The sequence below is a fragment of the Lynx rufus genome, unplaced genomic scaffold (assembly GCF_022079265.1).
Source record: "Lynx rufus isolate CCGP_SWC_20201006 ecotype Redwood Valley unplaced genomic scaffold, mLynRuf1.p SCAF_1, whole genome shotgun sequence".
In the NCBI taxonomy this organism is placed as follows: domain Eukaryota; kingdom Metazoa; phylum Chordata; class Mammalia; order Carnivora; family Felidae; genus Lynx; species Lynx rufus.
Window position 1 is genome coordinate 231637891 of NW_025814823.1, and position 26249 is coordinate 231664139.

The window sequence follows — 26249 nt, forward strand, 5'->3', positions numbered from 1 at the left end:
GGCGGCCCTGTGCATCTCCATCACCACTCTCACTGCTGTAAGCGGCCTTGTCAGATGCCTCTCTTCCTTCCCAGGATATAAAATCGGAAAGAGCGGGAATCGTGTCTCTGTTTCTCACTATTACCTCAGCAGTCAGCACCGTGTCTGGCGCAGAGGGACTATGCGGTAATATGTGAGGGACTAATGCACAGCAGCAAGTACGCTTGTCAAAATTACTCACTTTTATACTGCCCACCGCATCAGAACGATTGCACATGACGTATGCTAATCGAATACTGACCCTACTTTCACTCTCTTCAAATCGGGAAAGACCGTATTCTAAAAACAGGACTAGTGAAGGTACTCATCGGCAAGTGAACTGCAGTCATAAACGACCCTCACTGTGATTCCATATTTAAGGTACTTGATTACAAACTCTACATTGTGATCCTGCAAAACCTCTGGGTATTTCCAGCACTATATTTTCTTGAACGAAGTCCAAGTCAGACTCACATCACATAAAATTTCAAGAATTTGTAGGAGAGGATGGCTACAAAAGACACCAAGTAAAACAAGCAGTTTTATCCTCGATCTACTCATCTTTCAAACTCGTTAACTATACGCAGAAATATTAAAATTTATCAATTTTTGAGACAAATGACTGAAAACAGTTTAAAGACATAAAGCTAAATTCCTCTATCAGCTATTCCTTCTTAGACTAAAATCCTTGAGAAAATTAGTCAGGACACGTGGTTAAAACAAAGTCCTTTCCTTAAAGGGACAGTGCTGGTGTCTCCCTGAGAACTTACCTCTCTTAGCAACAGAATGAAGGAGGCAAAGTAGAACACGTACACCATCCCCACCAGCCAGTGCAGAAACATGGTAGTACCTGGCGCTGACTGAAAGCTCAGTTCTCGATCTTTCAAGGTAGCATCAAACATTTCCTAAATCAAAGCAGAACCAGTGAGAGATCTGTACCACTCACATTTGCCAAATTAACATCTCCATCTTCCAGGAAGTGAATATATCACTACGTGTATGGGTTATGACGTTCTAGGACTACCGCTCTTTAAATGTCATTTCATGGTATGACAGAAATATAACTGATGTAAGACAGGATACTATTTCAAAGATAGATAACGACCCTTGAAAGTCTTAAATATTAGAAGGAAGACTGATAAACCAATGGGCGAATAAGAATTTCACTAATGCGGGGGCGCCTGGGTGGCTCAGTCAGTTGAGCGTCCAACTCTTGGTTTCAGCTCAGGTCATGATCTTGTGGTTTTATAGGTTCAAACCCTGTGTCGGGCTCTGCACTGACAGTGCGGAGGCTGCTTGGGATTCCTGCTCTCCCTCTCTCTCTCTCTGTCCCTCCCCCACTCATACTGTCTCTGTCTCTCTCAAAAACAAAACAAAACAAAACAAAACAAAACAAAAAAAACAAAAAAACTTTACTAATGCTGCTACTGTGAAAGACACATTTTTGGTAAACGATACCTTCTTTCCTCGGTTACAGGTCTGCATTCATGACAAGTTTTAATAGTAAGGTATGGGTGCTTTTCTACACACAAAATATTTTTGAAAAGTCAAAATGTGATTATCACTGGCAGCCTTAAAAATTATAATCAAGGAGCACCTGGGTGGCTCAGTCAGTTAAGCCTCCGACTTCAGCTCAGATCATGATCTCACAGTTCATGAGTTCGAGCTCCGCATCGGGCTCTGTGCTGACAGCTCAGAGCCTGGAGTCTGCTTTGGATTCTGTGTCTCCCTCTCTCTCTGCCCCTCCCCTGCTCGCATGTATGCGCTCTCTCTCTCTCTCTCAAAAGTAAATAAACATTAAAAACAACTTTTTTTAATTATAATCAAGACTAAGCATCTTAGTTAAAAGAAATGATTAAAGTTGAATTTATTAAACAAAGACAGTCTTATTAGATTGTTCTCTTTATGTATGTAACGTCTCGGCATTACTGTAAAATTTAGAAGAGTAAAATGGGTACAAAACTTCTCCACTGGTTATTAGAAAGGTTCCAGTCAAAATACTCGGACATCAAAAATCTGCACAAAGCCTCAAATAAAATCAGGTACTCAACAAATACTAGTAACATTAAGACTCCACAATGATTCATTCTCAGAAAAAATAAGCAAATTACTATCCTATTGAGTTTCCTTTAAAAGGAATTCATTTTAAAGACCTCCTTTTTTGAAGCTTTTAAATTATTAGGTCATATGATAATGAATAACAAACTTACCAGGGAACAGATATCCAGCCACCAGCCACAAATGAGAGGGAACACTCCAATTTCTACCACCACTAGCAAAGAGACCTGTGGTAAAAACAAAGATCATCAGTATCATCCCAATGGGGAGAAGCCACTTCCGGTTTTAACTTATAACAGGAATTACCTTAACAACGATATAGCAGACTCCCAGCAAGCGACGAGACCTATGAAATTTAACAAGAGTTGCCAAGCCCTGCAGCATCTCGTCAAGGAAAATCTGAGCATAACAGATACTTATTTAGGCAACACTTAATATTATTTGACAATTTATTTCATACTTTATCTGTCCTCATCCTCACTACATATATCTACAGCTTTTACTGAAAGGACAAGAGAAAAGAAACAGTTTTGTCATTAACAGGAACAACTCTTTGGTACGAATAACATCACTGAATACCCACGTTAGTTAATTAAAGGATACATGACAAATTATCAGTGTTATTGCTAAAAGTATATACCCAACTATGGTTGTGATTAGACCTTCAAAATGAGATGCTTGTACCTGGAAATAAAAATAAACAGAATTTAATTTTACCATACGGTCTACATCCCAGTTTAATAATGTATGAACAATCCAAGCAGACTAAAAGCTGTAGAACAACTATAAAATCCCCTTTGAATGACCTCTCTGCTGGCCAGACTCTCCCACTGCTATATATTATGAAAGGATGAGGTAACATCAAAGAGTAACACTCTACTCAAGCAGACAAAATAAAAGCAGAGTGAATTAAATTTTACAAAATTAACTGCTGCAAAACACTAGTCTCGTCTCTACTCTGGCCTGAGGCGGACTCGCCCAGGGCTGAGCAGAGAAAGCAGCAGCGCGCCACCCAAGCAGCCGGCCGGCCAGGTCCGTCTCAGCCCCTCACCTCCCACCCCGAGGAGCGACTGCGTCCGTTTCCCCTGCTCTCCAAATCCATTCCATTTTCAACTTACAGAGAGCGAAAGTTTGGACAGTGACAAATCTTTTGGGCTCCTGAATTTCAGACAGCAAGTGGTGATAGTTTGGAAAGTCAAATTTATCAAAGCTTTATGTGAACCTGTCAAGTGTGTTCAACTGCGAGAGGCAGAGCTGCAATTAAACACCGAAACACATCTCTTTGCCCTTTCAGAACGCTTCAGAATCTGAGCTCTCCGGATTTACATACACAAATTGAACAGAACGTTCCAGATATGTCAGCTCTTCCTTGAAAGACTAGATCTTTCACAAAAGAGACCCCTACACAAAATAGTCACTAGACCCCACAAAATAGCTGTAGTTGACCATCCAAATATTTATACCTCTAAAAACATGGAGATGTCAAAATTAAAACAAATTCTTTAGAAAACACTATAGCCTATCATTCCAAAACAGACCAATCCTTTTTTTTTTTTTAAGTTGACTGATATGTTGCTACTTTTCTAAATTCACTATGGGAAAGCTAAAGAAAAGGGAGAGAAGGGAGCATACAAGTTAATGGAACAGGTCAAAAATCATCCTGTACGAAAACTTTCCAGTAGCATGCCTTTGGCCCACCCAACAGGAAGAAAGACATGAGTGCATTATGGGATTCAGAGCACATCTTCCTCAGCTGGCAATATTATCTATACTGTCTTGAGCCTCTGTTAGTTTAAAAAAGAAAAAGAATGAGATAATGTTGGATAACTATTCCTTTGTGTAAGGCAAATTGAGAAATGAAGTAACTCTTTACAACACTATCATTTACTCAACAAATATCAAATCTGGGGCAAAATAATGAAAGTAAGCTTGTAAAAGTATTATACTCACGTGTTCTTCAAATCCCAAACCAACAAGGGAGAAATGACCAATATGGTAAGGGCAAAATGCTAAAAAGGGAAGAAAAAAACTCAATGAAAACTTCAAAATCAAAACAACGAACACTCCTAGTGTCAATCCACACTAAAAGGAACCAGAGCTTCTTCGAGAAATGAAAGATTCCAGAACTGGGGTCAAAAATGTACTGCCTAGGACATTCTCTATAACCGGAAAACAACAAAGATATCAAAGTCGAACAGGCTCATGGCAAAAGGACCCAGGAACCATCATGAAGTCTCATGAAAGGACAATATGAGCATCAAAGAATGACCAAACTGATGGAAACACACTGAATGCTTCACAAATACACGAGTTCATACTACCCAAAAAGGGGAAAGCCAAAAACAAAACCGCAAAAGGACAAAAAGCAACAGAAGAAAAAACACTTTCATCACCCATGGAAATAGCACATCAATTCCTTACCCTGAAAACTGATAATTGGAGGGAAAGAACCGCACACCTGTCTGGCTTCTTCTGAACAAACAGCTTCAGGTTAACTATGATGTTACTTAAACGTTCCAGTTTAAAGGAAAAATAGAGACAAAGGAGCAAGGCGGTAGACAGCATACAAGAAACAAATCAGACAAATGTAGATCAAGTGACCTAGTCTGTTCAAGAAATCAATGGCAAAATAGGGTAGAAGTAGCAGAAAGGAGCAAAGAATATTCTAGATCAAAAGGAACTTAAGACTTAACAACCAAAACTAATGTGTAGACCTTATTTTCATCCTCAAACAAACCAACTGTAAAATGACATTTAAGGAGACAATCTAGGAATTTTTAATATGATGGATTGTTAAAAAAAAAAAACCTTAAATTCTGCTAATTTAGTACAGTGTGATAGACACTATGGTTGAATGAGAAAATATCCTTAAAATTTTCATAATAAAAATTTGTATAGCCTCTTTTCCTCAAGTATTTCTTGTCATGTTAATACAATTTTATTTTTCTTAATAAAATGTAATTATATTTTCTTTATGGCAAAATTAATTGAGCAGCACAGATTACTAGGGAAGCCACGAGGGGACTCAGTCATTAAGACAAAAGAGTGAATCTACAGGATCTGGCCACCACACCTCTCTAATCGATTATATTCCATGGGTAGAAATTATTTTGAACAGGTATTCCCAACATATTTAAAATTATAAATCATATACACATTATTTTACTAATATGTGTATTATAAAGCACGAGAAATTCCTATAAGAGTAAGAAAAAACTCTATGCAAAATTTTTCCTATTTTGTTCACACCCAGCTCTGATGATGACTCAAATAGGCTCCTGAGAAGCACCAATTGTTAACAATTTCAATCCAATTACACAGCAACTACCAGATAAATATCCTGAAATTAAGGTCAGTTTCTCAGTATCATTCCCTTCTACTAGGACACAGCTGCATAATAAGGTTATAATTCTGCAAAGTACATGACCATAAGAGTCCAAAAATGGAGGTGGAAAATTCCAACAGAGCAACTAAAGTAGAAAAGAAATAGGAGTGTGCTTAATCCCAATGACCATTCACCTTTAAGGAAAAGTATATTCCTAAGAAAAGGAAAACCTCTTGGTTCATTTCAAAAGATCCTAAGTATAATATATACAGGTTTCATACGAAGACAACTTTTTTTATAGCATAAGCTTAGAGGCTGGATTAAAAAAAAAAATTTACTTAGATTTGCTTTACATAAATGAGTGCTCCCGTTTCTATAATTCATGTTTTCTTTTTAAGTTTATTTATTTATTTTTTAGTCATCTCTATACCCAATGCGGGGCTCAACTCACAACTCCAAGTTTAAGGGTTGCACGCTCCTCTGAAGAAGCCAGCCAGGTGCCCCACTATAATTCATGTTTTAAAGGTGACTTGTTCCTCCAAACATTAATTCAGCATTAAGCTTTTCTTGCAAGAACAAAGACAAAATCTACACATCATTTTTTCTCTCAAAGAATCAGAACAGTTTCACACTCCATGTATGTATCAATTATTTTACATAATGAAGAATGTATGCAGAATAATCTTCATTTTCATGTTTCCACCCCCCCACCCCAACCCTCGCAAAAGGAAACAAAGAATGAGCTTCCTATCAATTTGCACCATCTTAAATAGCTACTAAAAATTAAGAATCAATGGAACTTTTTCAAGATTATTTTGTTTCAACAAGATACCTTTAAATTTTTTTTGTTCTTTCATAGATAATATTCAGAAATTAGTTTTTCGTCTCATTCTCAAGTCTACATATTCAATGTCTTTTTTACAACACTTCAACACTTCCCGTTGAAGGCCTAACTGCTTTCTGAGTCACAACGTGGTTGGCAACCCAAAACGAGTAACTTAGAATAAAGTGCAAGAACACTGGGAAATCTATACTGCCCCTCCTTAGCAGAATTAAGGGGTAACTCACATGCAGAAAGAAGGAATTTCTCAAAGATCAGCCCTATCAAGAGATGTGTAGCCTGAGGTGTCTCTAGGAGACACAAATCAAAGCACAATCTAACAGCCTGATTCTATCAGACTCCACTTCCTTTCCCTTGAGAGGTGCAGGAATTACATCTTTCTCAAAGCAGAAAAACCTGTGAATTCTGTCTCCTCGCCCATCTTCCTTTCTCTAATCACTCCCAACGGGAGGGACTCATGTGTTGTCACAAAATCCTCACAGTTGCAGTTGTCAAAGTGTTTGGAAATGACTTTGCATTTACTGGAATTTGGTTCTAAAGGAAATTCACACTTGGGAAAGGTTCACTTTTCTCCTCAAGCCTATATCCACCTCTGGTGACAGCTCCCAAGCCAGGGTCTCTGGGAAGGCCTTGGATAGGATTCTGAGAGAGGAAACAAGATCTTCTGCCAAAGGGAAGAACACACAGATAATCACCACAAAACTGGTTCCAGAGACAGGATGATGCCTATTCTCAAGTCAGTCTAAAACCAGCTTCTATAAAAAGAGATGGAAATGCCCCAAAGAAGCAGAGATGGTAGGTAACTGTAGTCAATGTCGCTTAGGAAAGAAAAGTTATCTGTATGGGTGGGGCCTTCCGGTACAGGATAACTATCTGAAACCATTTCGTATATCCCTGTGTTTAAAAACAAACAAAAACAAAACCCATAACAAGGCTCCAAAAAAACAACTCCTATCTTATTACCATAAATAACAGTATAAACACCACTTACCAAAAACAAGAATGAAGAGTGTGTTTAAAGACACCACCCAGAAGACATGTTCCTAAAAGAAAAGAGCCATTAATAAAACATACTCAATTCTTACTATATGTCTAACGAGACTACTCCACTTAGTTAGGAGACTGGAATTTTCACTCTAGAATGTTGAGATTTCATTTCAGAAATTATGTGCAACTTATTTTTCATTACATAGCTCATACAATTAAGCCTAATAAGGCTCAAGTTCATAATGTTACATGTTGGGGAAAAAAATCAATCTATAAACATTTCCTCTTCAGAAAGAAGCCACTACAAATTACAGATTCTCACAAAAAATACCCAGATTTCGTTTAAATCAGATGACACTGAAAATTTCCAAATGGAGGAAAATTTAAAAATCACATTAATTCTGAACTTTTTATGAATGTAAACTGCACAGTGCTTCTTTCCACTGCCCATTTTGTTCTCATGGTTTCTGCAAGGTCATTTGATCTTCCTTGGTCCCTTTTTTCCCTATGGCACCCCGGTTTTCTCAGTGGAGGTCTTAGAATACTCATTCCCTCTTGGCCATTCATCCACCCCCACAGTTACTTACTACGTATTATCACCTCCAAGATGACTGTCACCTTACATGATTGTTTGAGGCAGTAGGGAATCTTCCCCATGCAGCTAAAGTCATCTTAATACTCAAAAATCCCAAGTGATTTCATATTACAGAACCTGAAAAGAGCATCACTTCTCCTTTAAGGAACTATTCCTCACCTCTGAGCTGTACTCTTTACCAGTAAGTAAAGAAGATAGGTGAGGTTTGGCAAACAGTGGAAACCTAACATGAAAATGGGCCTCTCACCGGGAACACTGCAAAGCTGCTCTATTTTCACCAGTTCAGGCATGAATTAATATACTGCAAAGTTTAAAAAGACCAAAAAAAAAAAAAAAAAAAAAGATCAAGTTCTTCTTAACTACAATTCTGTATTTCATTTTGTTTTCTAAAAATCAAGTAATCAATAATTACCTTTTTAAATACTATTACCTTTGTTCTTTGCCAATATTTTCAATACACAAAACAGACTTTCTTCAACATATCAAGTAATCAAAAGGCACAGGGCATGCTGACCTTTAGCGTAAAAAGCCAGCACATAATACTGTAAATTTGAAACTGCTGAGTCATTAAGATAATTAAGTCACAACTCTTATTATTGAAAAATATTGGCTTTACTTACTAGAAAAACTAGTGATCCGTCAAGTCCTAGCATCTAAAATAAATAACAATATACATGAATTAAAGATGCAACAGGATATTTTTTCTGTTTATAAAAAAGGCTCATTTTCAATTATCTGTAAACATAATCCTTACCCACTACTTTCTAAAATAGCTTATCATTTTCAGAGTAAAAAACTTACTAGAGTTTTATATCTGGGCCTCCTTTTATTCTAAATCTTATGATTATGAAATGAAAACAATTCCATCTTGGGTTTACTTCTTACATTAGCTATGGAGCCAGTCAAGATTTCAGGACCTATCAACTTGCAGTATCAGAATAATACTTCATTTAAATTGTTACTTCATTTTCCAAAAGTCCACAATGTGTTTGTATTAAAGGCCAAAAAACAGAAAAATAGTCAGTAATAAGATTATATTTTTAATATTTTCACCACAAACAATACATCACTTTTCTCTAGAAATTAAAGTTCACAGTCTCCATCAAATATTGACTACAAAACTAGTGTATAAATATAAAAATGCCTGACTTTAGAACACAGTTTCAGGTTAAAACACTAGAACGCAGGGCACCTCGGTGGCTCAGTCAGTTAAGCTTCCGACTCTTGATCTCAGCTCAGATCACGATCTTACGGTTCGTGAGTTCAAGCCCTGCATTGGGCTCCGCGCTGACAGTGAGGAGCCTGCTTGGGTTCTCTCTCTGCCCCTGCCCTGTGCTCTTTCTCAAATAATTAAAATAATTAAAAACAACACTAGAATGCATGAAAGAATCTTACTCTTTCCCACGTAAGTTCTTCCGCAGCTCGGTCCCACTCTAAAGCATTCCAGTTCATGTCATCTGGAAATATAATTGTCATTTAAAGATTACTGATGGAACCTGAACCACAAACACATTCTTTTAGTTTGGTGTTTTGTAAACCACTGATGAGAAGCTGAACCACATTACTTGCCTGTTAGGCAGGAAGAACACATATAAACAAATGAAACACATACATAGTTGATTCTAGACTGTGGTTAAGTGTTGGAAAGGCAATAAATACGATTATGTGAAAGAGAGGAACTAAACTAGAATGAATCTGGCAAACTTGAGAAAGGTGAGGAAGGCAGGGGACAAGACTTCTTCATGGGGGGAGGGTGGCAGAAGAGACAGTATGAAAGGCAGACAGAGATCCAATCATACAAGCGGGGAAGGTAAAACTGGACTATGTTTTCTTCTTTAGTACAACGGAGAAACCACTACAAGAATTTAAGACAGGAGGCACTAGGAACATTCTGCGCAGTGAGAATACAGTGGGGCGAGAGCAGAGAACAGCAGCTCATTAGGAGCTATTGTGCTGGACGAGAGAGGGAAATGGAGGCTGCATCAGGGCCATATTCTCAGAGCCTTTGAACACACACTCGCCCCTCCCAATGAAGGCCCCTTGCTCCCATGACCCAACTCGCTTCTCATCCTTCGAGGTCCCAGCTGTCACCGACTCTGAGCTACCCGGAGAACCTACTTAAAAAGGGTCTTTCCCAAGAGCATCCTCAGAGCAACCTGCACACTTATCACAATGTGTAACGAGGTTACTTGTTCACTTGGGTATTCCTGCTTCTTCACAGAGACCAGAAATTCCATGAAGGCAGGGACCCGAGTGCCGGCGCCCGGGAGGCACTCTGATGTCAGCAATGTCAAGTGGGCCTAGACACAGTATGGTGCTTGACAGGAAAACTCTGGGGCGAGAGAGGGAAATGGAGGTGGTGAGCTAGCGATATAGCAGGCTGGTGGGCACAGTCTTGGATTTTCTTAACTTTCTGGAGTCACAAACTGCTAGAAAAGAAGAGAAATGGCCTCCTTAATGGCATCTGGCCTGCCGTGTACACCTCAAGAATTCTTCTTTGATATAAAAAGCTGTGCTGACTTAATAGAAATGGAAGGAATAAAATATATCTGTATCAAATTCCTTTAAAAAAAAAAAAAAACCTAGGATCTACTACAACTTACAAGTAACTTCTTCTTATTCATTCTAGAAAAGTCCCATGCAAAGCAGGATTTTAAAACACAGAACGTGAGGCGCCTGCGTGGCTCAGTTGGTAAAGCATCCCACTTGGGCTCAGACCACGATCTCGTGGTTCGTTGAGTTCAAGCCCTGCATCAGGCTTGCTGCTGTCAACACAGAGCCTGCTTCGGATACTCTGTCCCCTTCTCTCTGCCCCTCCCCCGCCTGCACTCACCCCAAAATAAACATTAAATATATAAACAAAACACAAAATGTACCCTGCTTCACAGGAAAAAAAAAAAAATTACAAGTATGTATATCCAGAAATGCAAGTTTGCAAAACAGAGTAAAAACAGGCCGGAAATACAACTCCAAGCCCATAAAATTTTGAAAATTCTAGTCCTTCTCCTCAAGGAAAGCTGGAAGTGGGTTCATGGTCATGGAGGGAGCAGAAGGATGGGCCAGCGGCCATTACCCTGGGCCCCGTTGTTGGCATCGGCTGCATCTTCCCCGCCCGCGTCCTCTTCCTCTTCGTTGTCCTCCTCCTCTTCTTCTGCCTGATCGTCCTGGGCATCAGGGTTTTCTCCCACCACCGCGTTCTCGGCCGGTGGGTTAGCAGGCTGGTCAGGGGCCACATTTTCAGCACCATTGCCTCCCGCTGGAGCCTAAAGTGACACAGAAGCCCAGAAATTTAGCTAACTTGTCTCAGTTTTGCTCTATTTCCAAATAGCACTCTTCCTGCTAAAAAAATAAAACTAATAAACACACACACTGTTAAAATTCCAAAACACACCTCCCAAAGTCACCTTTTCTACAAGTATCTGATTTTGGATCAACTCAGTATATAAGAGCGTGAATTCACGTCACAGTGTCTATATTCATTCAGTACAATTTAGGGATTTCACAAAACAGCACAGGAAATGGGTTAACAAATCTGGCTGGCTATTCTGAACGCACGATTCCATAATCCTTCTTCACCTTTAAACATTTTTTTTTGAGGACCAAACTTTAACATTTCAAGCACATCCCAAATGAGTTATTGGTGTGGTTACAGAAGCTTCTATTCATGCCAGCAAAGCAAGAATGGAGAATTCAGAAAGTTAAAGCAATATTCCCTTTGTATACATAAAAACAGTACGTTAAAACGTGTCACAAAAGGAGGCAAAAAAAGGAGGCATTCAGCAGAGTAAAAATAAGCAGCAGGCTGACTGTCTTAACAACGGGAGAGAGAAACTGCTGGAGTTCACAGTTTCAGGAAACAGAGCTGCATCAGCCAAAAGAGATCCAGACCTGAGTTCTGATTTATTATTACAACTAGTCAAAGGCAAACTCAAGGAAAACCAAGGTTAGACTTCCCACGACTGCAGTCAGATCTTGCAACAAGAGAACTCTGGTTACTTCTCATGCAGGCTGAGCAAGGAGGAGCAATGAGACTCAACCAGGGATTCTGACCCCAGGCTGCCATCCCTGCGACTGCGCTCTGAGCTCCTCGGGCAAGACAACCTGGAATTACTCGTACGCCAGCATCTCCAGTCTGTTCCTCTGTGTAAACACTGGGTCTCAGCCACTGTCCAGCAAGATCCTGGAGAGGTCTGAGGACACCCTTGAGCCCAGCTGCCACCTCTGCCTGGAGGCTACAGGGTTGGGAGGATTCCTTCAACGGAATGATCTCAACGTGTTCCAGTCTTCATCAAGGCCATCCGGGGGAAGCCCCCCCAGAAGGCTCTTGTGGGACCTGGACCTGGGGAGCCATTATTAGGATGACCTCTGGCTCCTGAGCCACCATCTCACTTGGTGGTGACCTTATTTGATCATTCTGAACTTCTCTATTTCTTAGTGTCTTTGGGTACCCTTCCAACTCCATTCTTTACCTCTGGGAAAAGAGAACTCAGAGTCCCCTGGAGGGTGGCGGGGGCAGCTCATGAGGAGACTCAAACCTCACAACCGACTCTGGGAAAGGGTGGCAATTCTTCTTTACTGCCTTCACTGACCATCTCAGGGACGAAAATAGTTTTACTCATTACCTATTCGTTTACACCCGTACAGATACAGAACTTAATTCTCAGTTATCAGTTAAATACTGAGGAAAAGGTGTCTAATTCCTGCTCAGTAGGTGAACCTATCCATATGGACGCTGTCAGTTCCCGCATGCATTCTCCTCTGGCTCTTACTAAGTTCTGCTACTGACCAAATGCAAAGACACAGCTACAGTTAAGGAAAACACTGAACCCCCACGGAGTCAATAAAGATTCTTAAAAAACTGCATTAAATGCTTCAAAATATGAGGTACGACCATAAATGTAGTAATGCTACATAAGAAGTATCTTTTCTTTCTAGTCTCACATCTTGCATGTGTGATTTGCTAAGGAGAAGTTACACTCTTAACTCTGTAAAGAAAAAAGTATGATTGAATTTGGGGGCACCTGGGTGGCTCAACTGGTTGAGCGTCCGACTTTGGTTCAGGTCACGATCTCATAGTTCGTGGGTTCAGGCCACACGTTGGGGTTTGCACTCACAGTGCAGAGCCTGCTTGAGATTCTCTGTCCTCTCTCTCTGCCCCTCCCCTGCTCCTGCATGCTTTCTCTCTCAAAAATAAATGAACGTTAAAAAATTTTTTTAAAAAGAATGTCAGAATTTGAGGAGACCAAGCTACACACTGACACAGCAGAAGGTCCTTAAATGAAAAATTAAGTTGTTAATTATCATTCTGAGTATCTTAGAGTCAGTTTTTCATAATAAAACTGTATGAAGTGTAAGTAGTTTTCGAACGCAAGTAGTTAATATTTTGACATTGTCAGCCCCAAAATTTCTCAGCAAGCAAGACACTAAAAATCATTTACCTTATCCTCTTTCTCTTAATACTTCTAGCAAATGCTCCTGTATCTAACATTAAGCATGGCATCGCTCATCAAGAAACAGCGAAAATGCACCAGACTGTTAACAGGGTTCCGATTTTTCTACTTTTGGTAATGTTGCTACTGGGAGCAGGAAACACAAGCAATTTACATACGAAGAAACTGATGAACCAAGGAGGTATGCAACCTCCTTAGTGCCAGGCGGCACATCAGCATCATATCCAGGAAGTACACATGGTAACTTCCGGGCCAGCGCTAAGCAGTGAATCCAGGCAAAGAGAATGCAAGAGCGCTTCGGTACACCCTCACCATTGTTCCCAATCTCCCTAGAAAATTAAGAGGCAAAGGAAAAGTAGCCTTCTTTTGATTTTTTGCATCTCCCTTAAGCTTCTCCCAAACCTTTTCACTGTCCTGCTTCTGAATGAGGGGCACAGGAGTCAAGGGTTTAGGTCTCAGAAGGGGACAGTAATTCCCACGTCCTACTCAGATAGAATCACCGGGGGCGAGGGAGTTACCTCATTGTGGTGGTGCCCAGCAGCATTGAAGGGTGGGGCAGCATGCTCCAACCAAATCGGTGCCCCCCCGTGGACTATCTGCTCTCGCAACCACACGAGGCTGATGAATGCACACAGCGTGCACGTCACCACGAAACAACCCTGCAAACAATCCGCCAATAAATTGTCCCTATTAAAAAAAAATTATAGATAATTACTCCAAAGAACACTTCAAATTAAGAAAACAAAGGTAACAACATTTCATTTTACACTTAAATGTCAGAAGAATGGCCAGAAAAAGAAGTCATCATTTTCTGGGTGAAATCAGCCTCTGAGAATTACTTCTGAGAATGGTGAAATTCTAACTATCTTATAAGCTGGCCAGATATATTTATTTCTACATTTCTACTATGTGTGTTTTTATTTTAATAAGCAAAGAATAACATAAGAACTACACAGAACTTAGCTACCTAGCCTCTCTATGAACATGGCTTAGAAACAGGGGCAGGCAAAAAGCAAAAAACCAAAAGCAACCGAACGTACATGTAATTTACTAGAGGTGAGTGATTGTCCAACCCTCAGGGAGACTCTCCTTATCCTTACTTTACACACAAGTTTAACAAACTTGGTTGGCTGAGACCCACACACATGAAGATAACCAGTAAAATAGAAAGGGACAGAAGCACCTCCAGAAAGGCCTAATGACAATGCCCAAGAAAGGCCGAGAGATACTCGCTATGCAGTGTATAAGACAAAGTCTGTAACGCACTTTAGACAAATGTCACTTAGAAAGCAGATCGAATTTTGATGGCAACTGCAAACATACCGGTAGTCCCTCAACCAATTCCGAAAGACATTACGGTTCCTTTACAGTCGTACATGAAAATACATTATCATGACACCAAAGACCTTTGTTCTCTCCCTCTCTGAAAGGGCTTGTCCTTCCCCAGCCTACGTCTGATTTCAGAATAATTCAAGGATAACTCAAAAATCTTGGTGGCCTTAGGAAAATCTTCCCTCAGAATGGAATGACTTTTTTCCTCCATGGAAAGTCTGAAGAAGGATCCATTTGAGCAATCTCAGCCTACAAGCTCCAAACTTAAAGAACTGATGTGGCCCACAGATATGATCTGGAATATATCCCAATCAAAAGAGGAATGCTAACCACTCCTGAGCTAAGGAACCCTTCAGATTATTAAAACTTTGATAGCTTGGGACTAAAACACCCCCTTCTCTACTCTCTACTTGTCACCAGCAATAAGAATAACAACTGTGTGACGTCAGTTTTAAACAGTAACAAACCCTCTGTAGGGTTCTTTTCCCTCCTATCTAGAGTCAGGGCTGGTTCTGTGAACTGCCTGGATGAAGGAGAGGCTGTCTGAGTTTAGCGCCTAGAAGACAGCTTGTGAGCTTCCACTTTCACTCTTTTAGAGTGCTGCCCTGGGTCCACCACCTACAGAAGCCCCGCTGGCTTTCTGCGAGATGAGAGGCCACGTGGAAGACCACCAAGGCACCCCAGCCAGAGCCATCCTAGACCATCCAAACCCAGGGCAACACATGAGTAACTGAGGCAAGCCCAACAGATGAACTGATCAGCTGAGCCCAGCTCAAACTGCTGGCCCCCGGAATTATGAGCAAACAAAATTACTGTTGTTTTAAGTCAGTAAGTTTTGGGGGCAGTATGTTTTAAAGCAGTAATTAACCGCTTTAGTATGCTGTGCCTAGAGATGATCTGAAGAACTTAGCTACAGAATATATAAGCAGCAGCTACAATATTAAGAAATTTAAAGTAAAATTGCAAAAATAAAATTAATACTATAGAGAAAATTAAATAATGCTCACTAAAAAAAAAAAAGTAGTTTACCTAAAATTGCTTTCAGGAAAACTGGCTCAATTCTTCAAACTGTAAAAGGCAGCATGGAATTATAAAACCAAACCATGTTTACAATTTCTTTTGACTATCCCCCCCATCCATGCCTTCGGTGTTCTTCCCGTGAATCAGCAGTGTCTCGAAGGCGATTCTGGTGGCTCACCAACCAATCAGGTTAGAAAGAAAAGGGGAGCTTGCCAATGTAAGGCAAGCAACGGCTCTGAGCTTTGGGGATAATTCTGCTATAACACTACCACAAGTACTCAAAATTCACATGGAGTTTTTACGGATATATATGAATTTAATCTTTGAATAGCCCACCCAAATCCCTGAGGCATGATCTTCCTGACTTTACAGATGAGGAAACGGGTTCAGAAATTTCCAGTGATTTGCCCAAGGTCACCAAAAAACTTCCAGCTGCAGACACCGTATTCCAATGCTAGGGTTCCTTCTGTTACAACCAACTACCTCTCTGTATCACCTAAGTGATCACACCTGCCAAATAACCAGCCGTCCAACGGTTCTACCAATAAGAAGTGAAGGTGGCTAGTAAAGTACTACACTTTGTCCGGCATTTTCCCTGACATGGCTTCCATAAACACCTGTTTTTCACATAGCCGAAGCCTCCCAATTCAGGCTTTGGTAAATGTTAACTTAGCCATTAAAACAGAAACCATGAGAAAAATAATGTGTCTCTACTTCATTAAACTGTCCAGATAGGAACTCAAGCCAACTTTTCTAAACAACTGAGATACTGACTGGCCTCTACTACACACTCATAAACTATAATGGTTTACGGAATTTTAGTCCAAACTAAATGCAATAAGCCTTCCCTACGTGAAATGGTTCTTTCATTAGTTTATACCTATTAAAATAAGACTTCCACCCCACTTAGCAGTCACCCCTTGCTTTTTCTGACCTCCCTCACTACTTCTAATATACACCTTTGCTTTGTACACAATTCCTAACTGAAAGTCAGAGGTGAACTATGTCATACACACAAATGACAGCTGAGCCATTTAAGACAGACTTTTTAAACTTCTACACTAAGACCATGTTCTGGACGGCTGAGATAAAAATCTGATGTCCAAAAAAGGGATCACTATCCTGTTGGTTTCTACTGCATCATTTCACAAAAGGCCTGTATTTTTACACAAAGGGTTATCTCCTTACACTAGTTCCAGATTTTCAAGTGTGTTAAATTACTGCTTCCCTGTTTTGTCATGGCCACAGCCATCAGTGCCCTATTTCGAGGCCTTTGTCTACTTCTAAAAATTACTTTATCACAGCTGTTCTTCAACAATGAAAACAAAAAACAATTCTAATGTAAATAAGGCTCAAGCCGAAAACCTTCAATGAAAACCTATTATTCCCTATACTGCCAAAGAAACAGACATAAATGAAGTACCTTGCCTGTTCTATCCTAAAAGGTATAGCCAGCAAGTAGAAAAACCAAGTCACAGACACAACCAATGTTTCTAAATATTTAGAAACCTGATTAGAAGTAATGATGCAGATGCAAGAGACTTCAAAGAATTCCTAATTTCTTTTCTATTGGAAATACAGCTTGCTCTCTCCTTTTGCCCAGTGACTTATTTTTATGGTAATATACTCTGAATAATCTTGTTCACAGAAGGGTTTGATACTGTTCTCTGTTCTCACTGACATAAGGATCAGGAACCTAAGGTCAACTGGGTACAAAAGATTTGGCAAATATAGGTGCAACTTTGGTAGGCTGAATATTCTAGTGATCCTGATAACAGTTAATCATTTACAGCATTTCTAATTCGGACATCAGTAATAAAACACACGTCTTTCCCCCAAAAAACGCTATTACGATGCTTGATGTCAAATTAAGACACAGTAAAACAATGACCACGAACAAGTTTTTTTAGGGTCCATATTCTAATAATCACAAGAAACATTTAAAAAATAAATTTGTATTCAAATGCCTCTGTCATTAAAAACACATGTTTAAATGAACTCTCAGCATAGGAACACAGCAGCATAGATCTCACATTGCATGAGCCTATTTAAGAGGTGCCCCCCCGCCCCCCGGTTACAAAACAGTCCTTTAAAACATATCTGTTTTTAAACAAACATGTACGTGTTGTCAGCCACTTCTTCTGTACCTGTAACTGTCAGACTAAGACACATAAGTTACTTTTTGTCCTCGGAACAAAAGGAATTTTCAAATTGTAAGAAACATAAATGTGTGCAGGAAAAACGAGCACTCTCTGTGCTGTGCAGCCTTCCAGCTTCACAAGGTTCAGTACTCACGTGGACAGCATGTCCAGTGGCAGTGTCAGTAGTGAGCTCACGGAGCCAGTAAACAAGCACTTGTAGATACGGCCTAGCAAAAAGAGCAAGACAGCATGTGGTTATAACGCTGACCATGAACTCAGGGCCTCGATTAAACAGCGGTAAAGTGAAAGCCACTGAAATATTTAGTCTTTGCAAGGCTGTCTTACTACATTAAACACTATACTAGGCAATACAATACAATACTACATCAAAAAAACCCAACGCGGTGAATTAAGCATAAAAATAGTGAGTCAACATCACACACTAATGTTGAGAGCTTAGATTCTCTATAGACTGACTTGTTTCTATTGAATGAGCTTAGATGTTTGAAAAGGAAAAAAATCTACATTAAAGACCTCCAAATTACAACACAGAATTTTTTTGAACTGAGAATGCTAAAATTCATGGAGTCTGCTCACAAAAATAAAAGGTTTCAGTTCCAAGGGTACACAATTTGAAATTAAGAGGACTTTCCAGAAGAGTAAAGGCTCTAATAACACGAATAGCAAACTAACAACCAATTTTGAAACAACACAGACTAAGGGTCTGGCGATGAAGGGAAAAAAAGATCAAGTGTGGGTGAATGCACCGCCATCCCCTCATCCTCTTACTCAGAAAAGTCAAGAACAGAAATGGGGCCCATGAGGAAACAGCCGAGATTTTCCTTCTAACCAGAACTTGTATATTAGTTTAAGCACTCCCTATGGCCTTGTATCAAAAATTTTCAGTGACTTCAACGGCTGTTTTCAAAAGCCAAATCGAAATGAAAAGGTAGGAAAAGATTTCTGTAATAGAAATGACTTCTATACATTTATAAAATATTCCAAGCAAGTATGGTTTTAACAAAGTAAAACTGACAACAGACCAAATGTCTGTAGATAAGAAAATGGATTCATAAATTACAGGTGTCCTCAGTGCAGAGTGCTATGCATCCATTAAAAACTAAGGTAGCTCAACAAGTTCTCACATGGAAAGGTCCCAGGGTACACTGCTAACTTAAAAAAGTTAGACTAAAAAAAAAAAAAAAAAAAAAAAAAAGTTACAGGCCATGTATTTGTGGCAGAACTTAAATTCTGAGTATGAGTGTGTGCGTGTGTGCGTAACAAGTGAGAACAGAGATTCAGCTTGTTGACTGTATTATGTAAATTCTTTAAGTCCCTACTTAATTTATTATTTGATCTACTGCTTTTAGAGAGGTTAGTCTTCCATTTGACTATGAACACTTTACATACTTCGAAGTCCTGTTCTCTGGTGCATAAAAGTTCTTCAATTTTATTTGCTTGGTAGCCTATGCATTTTACTCATACAAAATAAATGCTTTTTACCCATTAAAGTGTTTCATCTTGAATGACATCTGGCTGGTTAATGCTGTTCCTTTGTTTTGTCAGCATTTGCTGACATCCCTCTAGCATTAACCTGGGCTGCTCTGTACTTATCTCTTACAGTGAATCACTTTTCTCTGTACAGAACCATAAGCCCCTATCTTGCAATAGATAAATCTAAAGTCTTAGGATCACAGAAGTTGCAACCTTACCCCTTCCTCTCTTACTTCCCTCCCTCTACCCTCTCTCCCTGTCTTTCCTGTCTTTTGTTGGATTTTCCAAATATTTGCTGTTTCCTACTCCCACTCCCCAGGATAAAAACTCAATCCCACTTCTACTCTTCTGGCACTCAGTTTTAAGTTTCATTTTGTTACTTCTTATTAGGGTAAAATTTACGTGAATCTTAAGTATGTGTCTGGGTGAATTTTTATATATGTACATATATCCAAGAAACTACCACCCAGATCAAGATATTCAGCATTTCTAGCTCCGCGGAAGGCTCCTCGATCCCCTTCCCAGTTGGAATCTCCAGCAAAAGGTAGCTGCTAGTCTGATCTCTATCACCATAGATCAATTTGACCTACTTTAAATTTTTTTTTTAATGCTTATTTATTTTCAAGAGAGAGATACAGAGCGCAAGTGGGAGAGGGGCAGAGAGAAAAGGAGACACAGAATCTGAAGCTGGCTTCAGGCTCCAAGCTGTCAGTACAGAGCCCAACACGGGGCTTGAACTCACCAACTGTGAGATCATGACCTGAGCCAAGTCAGATGCTCAACCAACTGAGCCATCCAGGCACCCCCAATTTGGCCTACTTTAAAATTTCACATAAATGCAATCCACACTCTTTTGTGCCTCGCTTCTTTCTCTCAGAGTAAAATTCATCCATGTTATTCCGCATCACAACAATCACCTATTTTTTCACTGCTAAGTAGTATTCCATTGTATAGATAAACCACAATGCATGCACTCTACTGTTGATAGGTATTTGGTTAGTTCCAGTGAACTCCTATTAGCAAAGCTGCTGTGATCATTCTTACACACGTCTTTTAGAGGACACAGGCTGTAGTTTCTGTAAGCTATATTCCCAGAAATGGAACTTCAGGTTGGATCATAGGTATTTACAATATTTAGCATCTGTCAGATATTGCCACACAGTTTTCTGAAGTAGTTACACCATATATATTCCCTCCACCAACAAAGGCATGTTCCGGATGCTCCACACCCTAAGAAACATTTGGCACTGTCTTGTATTTTAGTTTCAGCCATTTTGCGGAGTATGCAGTAGTATCTTCTTGTGCATTTCCCTGATGACTAATGATGCTGAGCAGCTTTTTGTGTGTTCACTGGCTATTTAGAGCATCTTCTTTCCAGAAACACCTGTTCAAATCTTTTGTCTACTTTTTATTTGGGGTGTCTGCCTTTTTCTTACTGACTTTTAGGAGTTCCCTACATACTGTAGATACAAGTCCTTTGTTTGAAGTATGTATTGCAAATATCTTCTCTCTGTGGCTTGCCTTTCTCAAAGGTATCTAAGCATGAATAAAAGTTCTCAATTTCACTGAAGTCCAATTTATTCAGTATTTTCTTTTATGGTTTTTCTCCCATGTTTTTTTTTTTTTAGAAGTCTTTTGGTTGTAACATGCACATTCAAGATTATGATCCAACTCAAATTAATTTTTGTGTCAGGTGTAAGATAATGACATGGTTCATTTTTCATCTGGCCAGCCAGGTGATGCTGTACCATATATTGAAAGGATCAGCTTTCTTCCACTGAACAGCAGTGGTACCTCTGTTGTGATTCAGGTGATGATGCAGATGTGAGTCTAGTTCTGGGCTCTATTTGCTTACCTCTATTATTTTTAATATGCAGTCACACTATATTTTCCTATCTGTATCTAGAGCACCCACAGTCCCCTCACAAATAAAAATTACCAATCACTATAGATTAAAATTGCTGGTTAGCTGTGAGAAGCACTTGTTTCTTTTTCTTCGTAGCTCATGCCTTTCTGATTTCTTACTCATTTTGGTGAAGTATGCCCTCAAATGCTTTTTTCATAAATAGTTTGAGGTGGCAAGCTTTTCGTGCCTTTGCACTGACTGAAATGTCTGCATTTTGTCCCTTCATCTGAGAATAATTTATGGGTAGATTTCCAGTTCAAAAATTCTGTCAAAATCTGAAGTCTCTGCTGTCTTCTGGCATTCAAAGCTGCTGATTTTAAGTCTAATGCCAGTCTGATTTTCATTACTTTGTAGGACAATCTGAAAATGGACTATCTACCATCCTATTCAGCCCTGGAAGACCAGAATGTCTAGGTTTATGAGTCTCTGTCCTTTATCATGGTCAGCGGTCTTTCAATCGAAAAGAGGCTGGTCATTTCCTCACGTCCAGTATCTCTTTCACCTTTTCAAAGTACTTACTAGACAGATCGTGAAACAACTGGATACAGCCTTTACCTCCTGATTTTTCCCCTCATACTTGCAACTTCTTGTCTCTGAGTTCCATCCTAGAGAACTCCTTGCTCAATCTCCTAGTTCACCACCTCACTCTTCAACAATACTTATTCTGCTATTTGATGTATCCCCAAAGACTTTCATCTTCATGCATGATCAAGTGTATTTTATTCTAAAGAGAAACGACGATATGAATTATGCTTATTTAAAAATCTCATTTGCATCTAATTCCAAAGAATCATATCTGCACACTCTGGAACCATATGCTATCTAACCTTCTGCATGTCTTTAAAAACAAAAAACAGGGGCACCTGGGTGGCTCAGTCGGTTAAATGTCAGACTTTGGCTTGGGTTGTGATTTTTGTAGTTCACATGCTTGAGACCTGCATCGGGCTCACTGCTGTCAGCACGGAGCCCACTTTGGACCCTCTGTCCCCCCCCCCCGCCCCTTCCCTGCTTGTGCATGAACACACACACGCTCTCTCAAAAATGAGTAAACATTTAAATAATAAACACACAAAAAAGTAAAAACACAAAAGGGATCAATTAAGGGTTAGTATACCAACCTCTAGAAAACCTCCTATATCTTGAAAGATAAGCCTCCCAATTATTCAGGACTATAATAATAGATACATGAGTTGTCTTTTAAAAGAGGGAGAAAACCTCAAAATAGTCCATCTTCTGCAATCTTTGAAATTTCTAATATACTTCAGAGAATAAAAATCATGGTCCTTCCAATTATAATTTGCTTTTGCTTCTTCAACTCTTTCATGAACCTTCATTATTAGCCTCTGTATGCTGTGTTTGTCTTTCCCACATTCATTTGATAAAATGATCTGTTGATAACAGTTCTTAATTTAGGTGGATGTTTTCTAAGCGAGGCTTTCCAAATACATGAAATTATAATATCAAATAATTAAACACCATTTGAACACAAATATGATTTAAATTACTCCAACCACGGAGAAGTGAATACTCACATGCTGTAAGAGGAACAACTCCCAACCATGCAAAGGCCACAAGTGTATAATGAAACCAGTATCGTATTGCAGTGCCAATACTTGTAACCAGTCCGGCAAATATGTCTTGGATTGGAAGCCGTGAAGGCATATCTGGAGAATAAACTAGAAGAGAAGAAAAAGTACATAATTTCATGAAGATTTAAAAATAGCTTAATTCATAAATATAAAATAGGCATGTAGTGCTAGCTTAACTTTCAATCTTTGTATTGCACTTATTTTTTCCTATTAAAAAAGGGAATCAAACAGTCACAATGATACCACATTTACCCAGAACTCATTTGAGAGCAAATCACGTGTTAAATGCAGAAGCCAACAAAAAAGGCTTCTGTGCAGGAGAAAAGATTCAAGAGAAGTTCATATTCCCTCAGTCACTACCATGAACTTCATGCATAGCTAATTTATACATATTTTAGCATTCAAACAATATGTGTTCCCAAATTAAAGATCAGATAAAGCAAACAGGAGCAAAAGGTGAAGCTGTTGGCATGTTAAAGAAAACCCTCCTAAGTCAAAACCACAATTAAGACATCACCTTATATCTGTCAAAGGGCTATTATGAAAAAGACAAGGAATAATACGCGTTGGCGAGGATGTGGAGAAAAAGGAACCCTCGTGCACTATGGGTGTGAGAATGTAAATTGGCACAGCCACTGTGGAAAATAGTATGGAGATTCCTCAAAAAATTAAAAACATATAGCATCATACAATCCAGGATTTTCCACTACTGGGTATTCACCCAAGGAAAACAAAAACACTAACTCGAAAAGATATACGCACCCTTATATTTATTGCAGTATTACTTACAATAGCCAAGATATGGAAGCAACCCACCAAGTGTCCACTGGTAGATGAATGGATAAAGAAAAAATACTGCGCGCGCGCACACACACACACACACACACACACACACACACACACACAGGAATATTGCTCAGCCATGAAAAATAATAAGATCCTGCCATTTGTGACAGCAAAGATGGCCTTAGAAGGTATTATACTAAGTGAAATAAGTCAGTAAGTAAAATACAAATGCCATATGATTTTACTCATATATGCAATCTAAAAAACAAAACAAATAAATAAACAAAAAAGCAGTAACAGACCCATAAGTAGAGAGAACAAACTGGTGGTTGCCAAAGGGGAAGGGGGAGGGGGGCAAAATGGGTGAAGGACAGTGGGAGGTATGGGCTTCCAGTTACGGAATAAGTCACGGGGATGAAAAGTATAGCAGAGGGAATAGAGTCAATGGTACAATAATAGCACTGTATGGTGAAAGTTGGGTAGCTACACTTGTGGTGAGCACAACATAACAGAGTTGTGGAATCACTATGCTGTACATCAGAACTAATCTAACACTGTGTCTCAACTATACACCAATTTAAAAAAAAGGAAGAAAGAACCCTCCTCCCAAATACAAGCCTGAAACATAGCACTCAAAAAGTACAATCCACAGTAAAGTCATTTCATGTGGAAGCAAACACCCCGCTGATGTCTGTTAGCCAACTGCCTCTCCCCAATTTCAGCACAATAACTAATATTCCAAACAGTAAATTCAGATCTCCCCACCTCTCTGTAAAATCTGGTTCAACACACTCAGAGGAAGGTTTGGCCATGTTTTAGAAAGATCTCTTTATTTTTTCTAAATGTTTATTTTTTTTTTTTTTAATTTTTTTTTTCAACGTTTATTTATTTTTGGGACAGAGAGAGACAGAGCATGAACGGGGGAGGGGCAGAGAGAGAGGGAGACACAGAATCGGAAACAGGCTCCAGGCTCTGAGCCATCAGCCCAGAGCCTGACGCGGGGCCCGAACTCCCGGACCGCGAGATCGTGACCTGAGCTGAAGTCGGACGCTTAACCGACTGCGCCACCCAGGCGTCCCCTAAATGTTTATTTTTGAGTGAGTGAGTGAGTGAGTGAGTGAGTGAGAGAGAGAGAGAGGGAGGTGAGCAGAGAAACAGAGAATCCCAAGCAGGCTTCAGGCTCTGTGCTGTCTGCACAGAGCCCAATGCGAGGCTTGATCTCACAAACTGCGAGACCACGGCCCTAGCTAAAATTAAGAGCTGAACACCCAACCAACTGAATTGCCCAGATGCCCCTAAAGTTATTGTTTTTAAAAGGAATCCTTATTGTTCAGAGATACATACTAAAATATGTACCAATGAAAATAAATGAGATTTCCTTTAAAAAGGATAGGGAGGTGGGGAACAAGAACACAGGTAAGAAATATCATGTAAAGGCCATGATTTGAAAATGAGTCAAACTAAGAGATATGAACAGGGGGCTTATTATACCTTTTTTTAATGTTTGAATTTGTCCATAATAAAAAATTAAAAAATAAAAAAGGAACATCTCACAAATTAAATCACTCTTTCTCACATACACATGCATTTGTGTGTTGAAAGCTGACATGTAGTTTTAAAAAAGATTTTCCTGGGGCGCCTGGGTGGCTCAGCCAGTTAAGCGTCCGACTTCGGCTCAAGTCATGATCTCATGGCTAGTGAGTCTGAGCCCCGCACTGGGCTCTGTGATGACAGCTCAGAGCCTGAAGCCTGCTTTGGATTCTGTTCTCCCTCTCTCTTTGCCTCTCTCCCGCTCACGCTCTCTCAAAAATAAACAAACATTTAAAAAAACATTTTTTTAATATTTTCCCAAAATTTTATACTTTTATTAAATACCTTTATGTGACCAGTTATAACCCCAAAACGCAATGCAAACTTCTAAAGAACTTACTTGGTGTGAAAGCAAATCTGTGCTTGCATAATTCACAGTATTCTTTTCGACTGTGTTTCAGCCACTGAACTAAGCTGCAATCAAAAATACATTAATAAGCATAGTACTTACAGCAAAGAAACTTTAAGATTTCACTGAAAGCCAACATTCTATTTTATTAAAATTTTATATATCATAGAGCTTTTACAATTCTGACAGGTTCATATTTATAACATTTTTTAGCTTTTTATAACTTCATGCTGACAGTCCAAAACTATAACAAATAAAAATATGTATTTCTATTACTAAAAAAGTTCAATTAACTAAATTGTAATCTCCTCAAAGCTAGCCTTGAATATAAAAGAATCTCCAAGCATCAACATCAGTTCTAACGCTGGTCTGATAATATTGTTACCCTAGGCAGCTAGGTCTGAATCCTGGTTGTCACTAAGTGGTTGGCTGAGTGACCTAGAAAAAGGTACTTAACCTTTCCATGCTCGTTTCCTCATCCGCATAATAATAAAAATATCCCACCTCATGGTTCTAAGAATTAAATGAATTGTGTACAAGCACTGAGTACCACCGGGCACAAAGCACTGCATGAACGTAAGCTATTATCACAACAAGTAGAATCCGAAAACCTCCATACTGCCAATGAACAAAATAAGCTCTCTGTGGCAGAAATAAACAGGTACTCACATGCACCTGGAAAACAATACCCAAATGACAGGGTATGGTAATTATGAATATAGGTAATTTCCAAATTTTCAGAATAAAATTTTTAAAAAATAATTATAG

The 26249-nt window shown here is 39.3% G+C and overlaps 1 protein-coding gene across 2 annotated transcripts in view; it reads right to left on the reverse strand.

Annotated features, from left to right (window-relative positions):
- Window positions 1-26249, reverse strand: part of MARCHF6 (membrane associated ring-CH-type finger 6) — a 75381-nt gene that overhangs the window by 29500 nt on the left and 19632 nt on the right. For both annotated transcript variants that reach the window (XM_047094093.1, XM_047094082.1), the window contains exons 3-15: window positions 25473-25546; window positions 22700-22843; window positions 17922-17994; window positions 13793-13961; window positions 10898-11087; window positions 9220-9281; window positions 8445-8477; window positions 7234-7285; window positions 4027-4085; window positions 2680-2760; window positions 2383-2451; window positions 2229-2303; window positions 789-923 (exon numbers count right to left, since the gene is read on the reverse strand). In XM_047094093.1, the coding sequence (XP_046950049.1) occupies window positions 789-923; window positions 2229-2303; window positions 2383-2451; window positions 2680-2760; window positions 4027-4085; window positions 7234-7285; window positions 8445-8477; window positions 9220-9281; window positions 10898-11087; window positions 13793-13961; window positions 17922-17994; window positions 22700-22843; window positions 25473-25546 (1216 nt within the window). The remainder of the gene's footprint in view (window positions 1-788; window positions 924-2228; window positions 2304-2382; window positions 2452-2679; window positions 2761-4026; window positions 4086-7233; window positions 7286-8444; window positions 8478-9219; window positions 9282-10897; window positions 11088-13792; window positions 13962-17921; window positions 17995-22699; window positions 22844-25472; window positions 25547-26249) is intronic.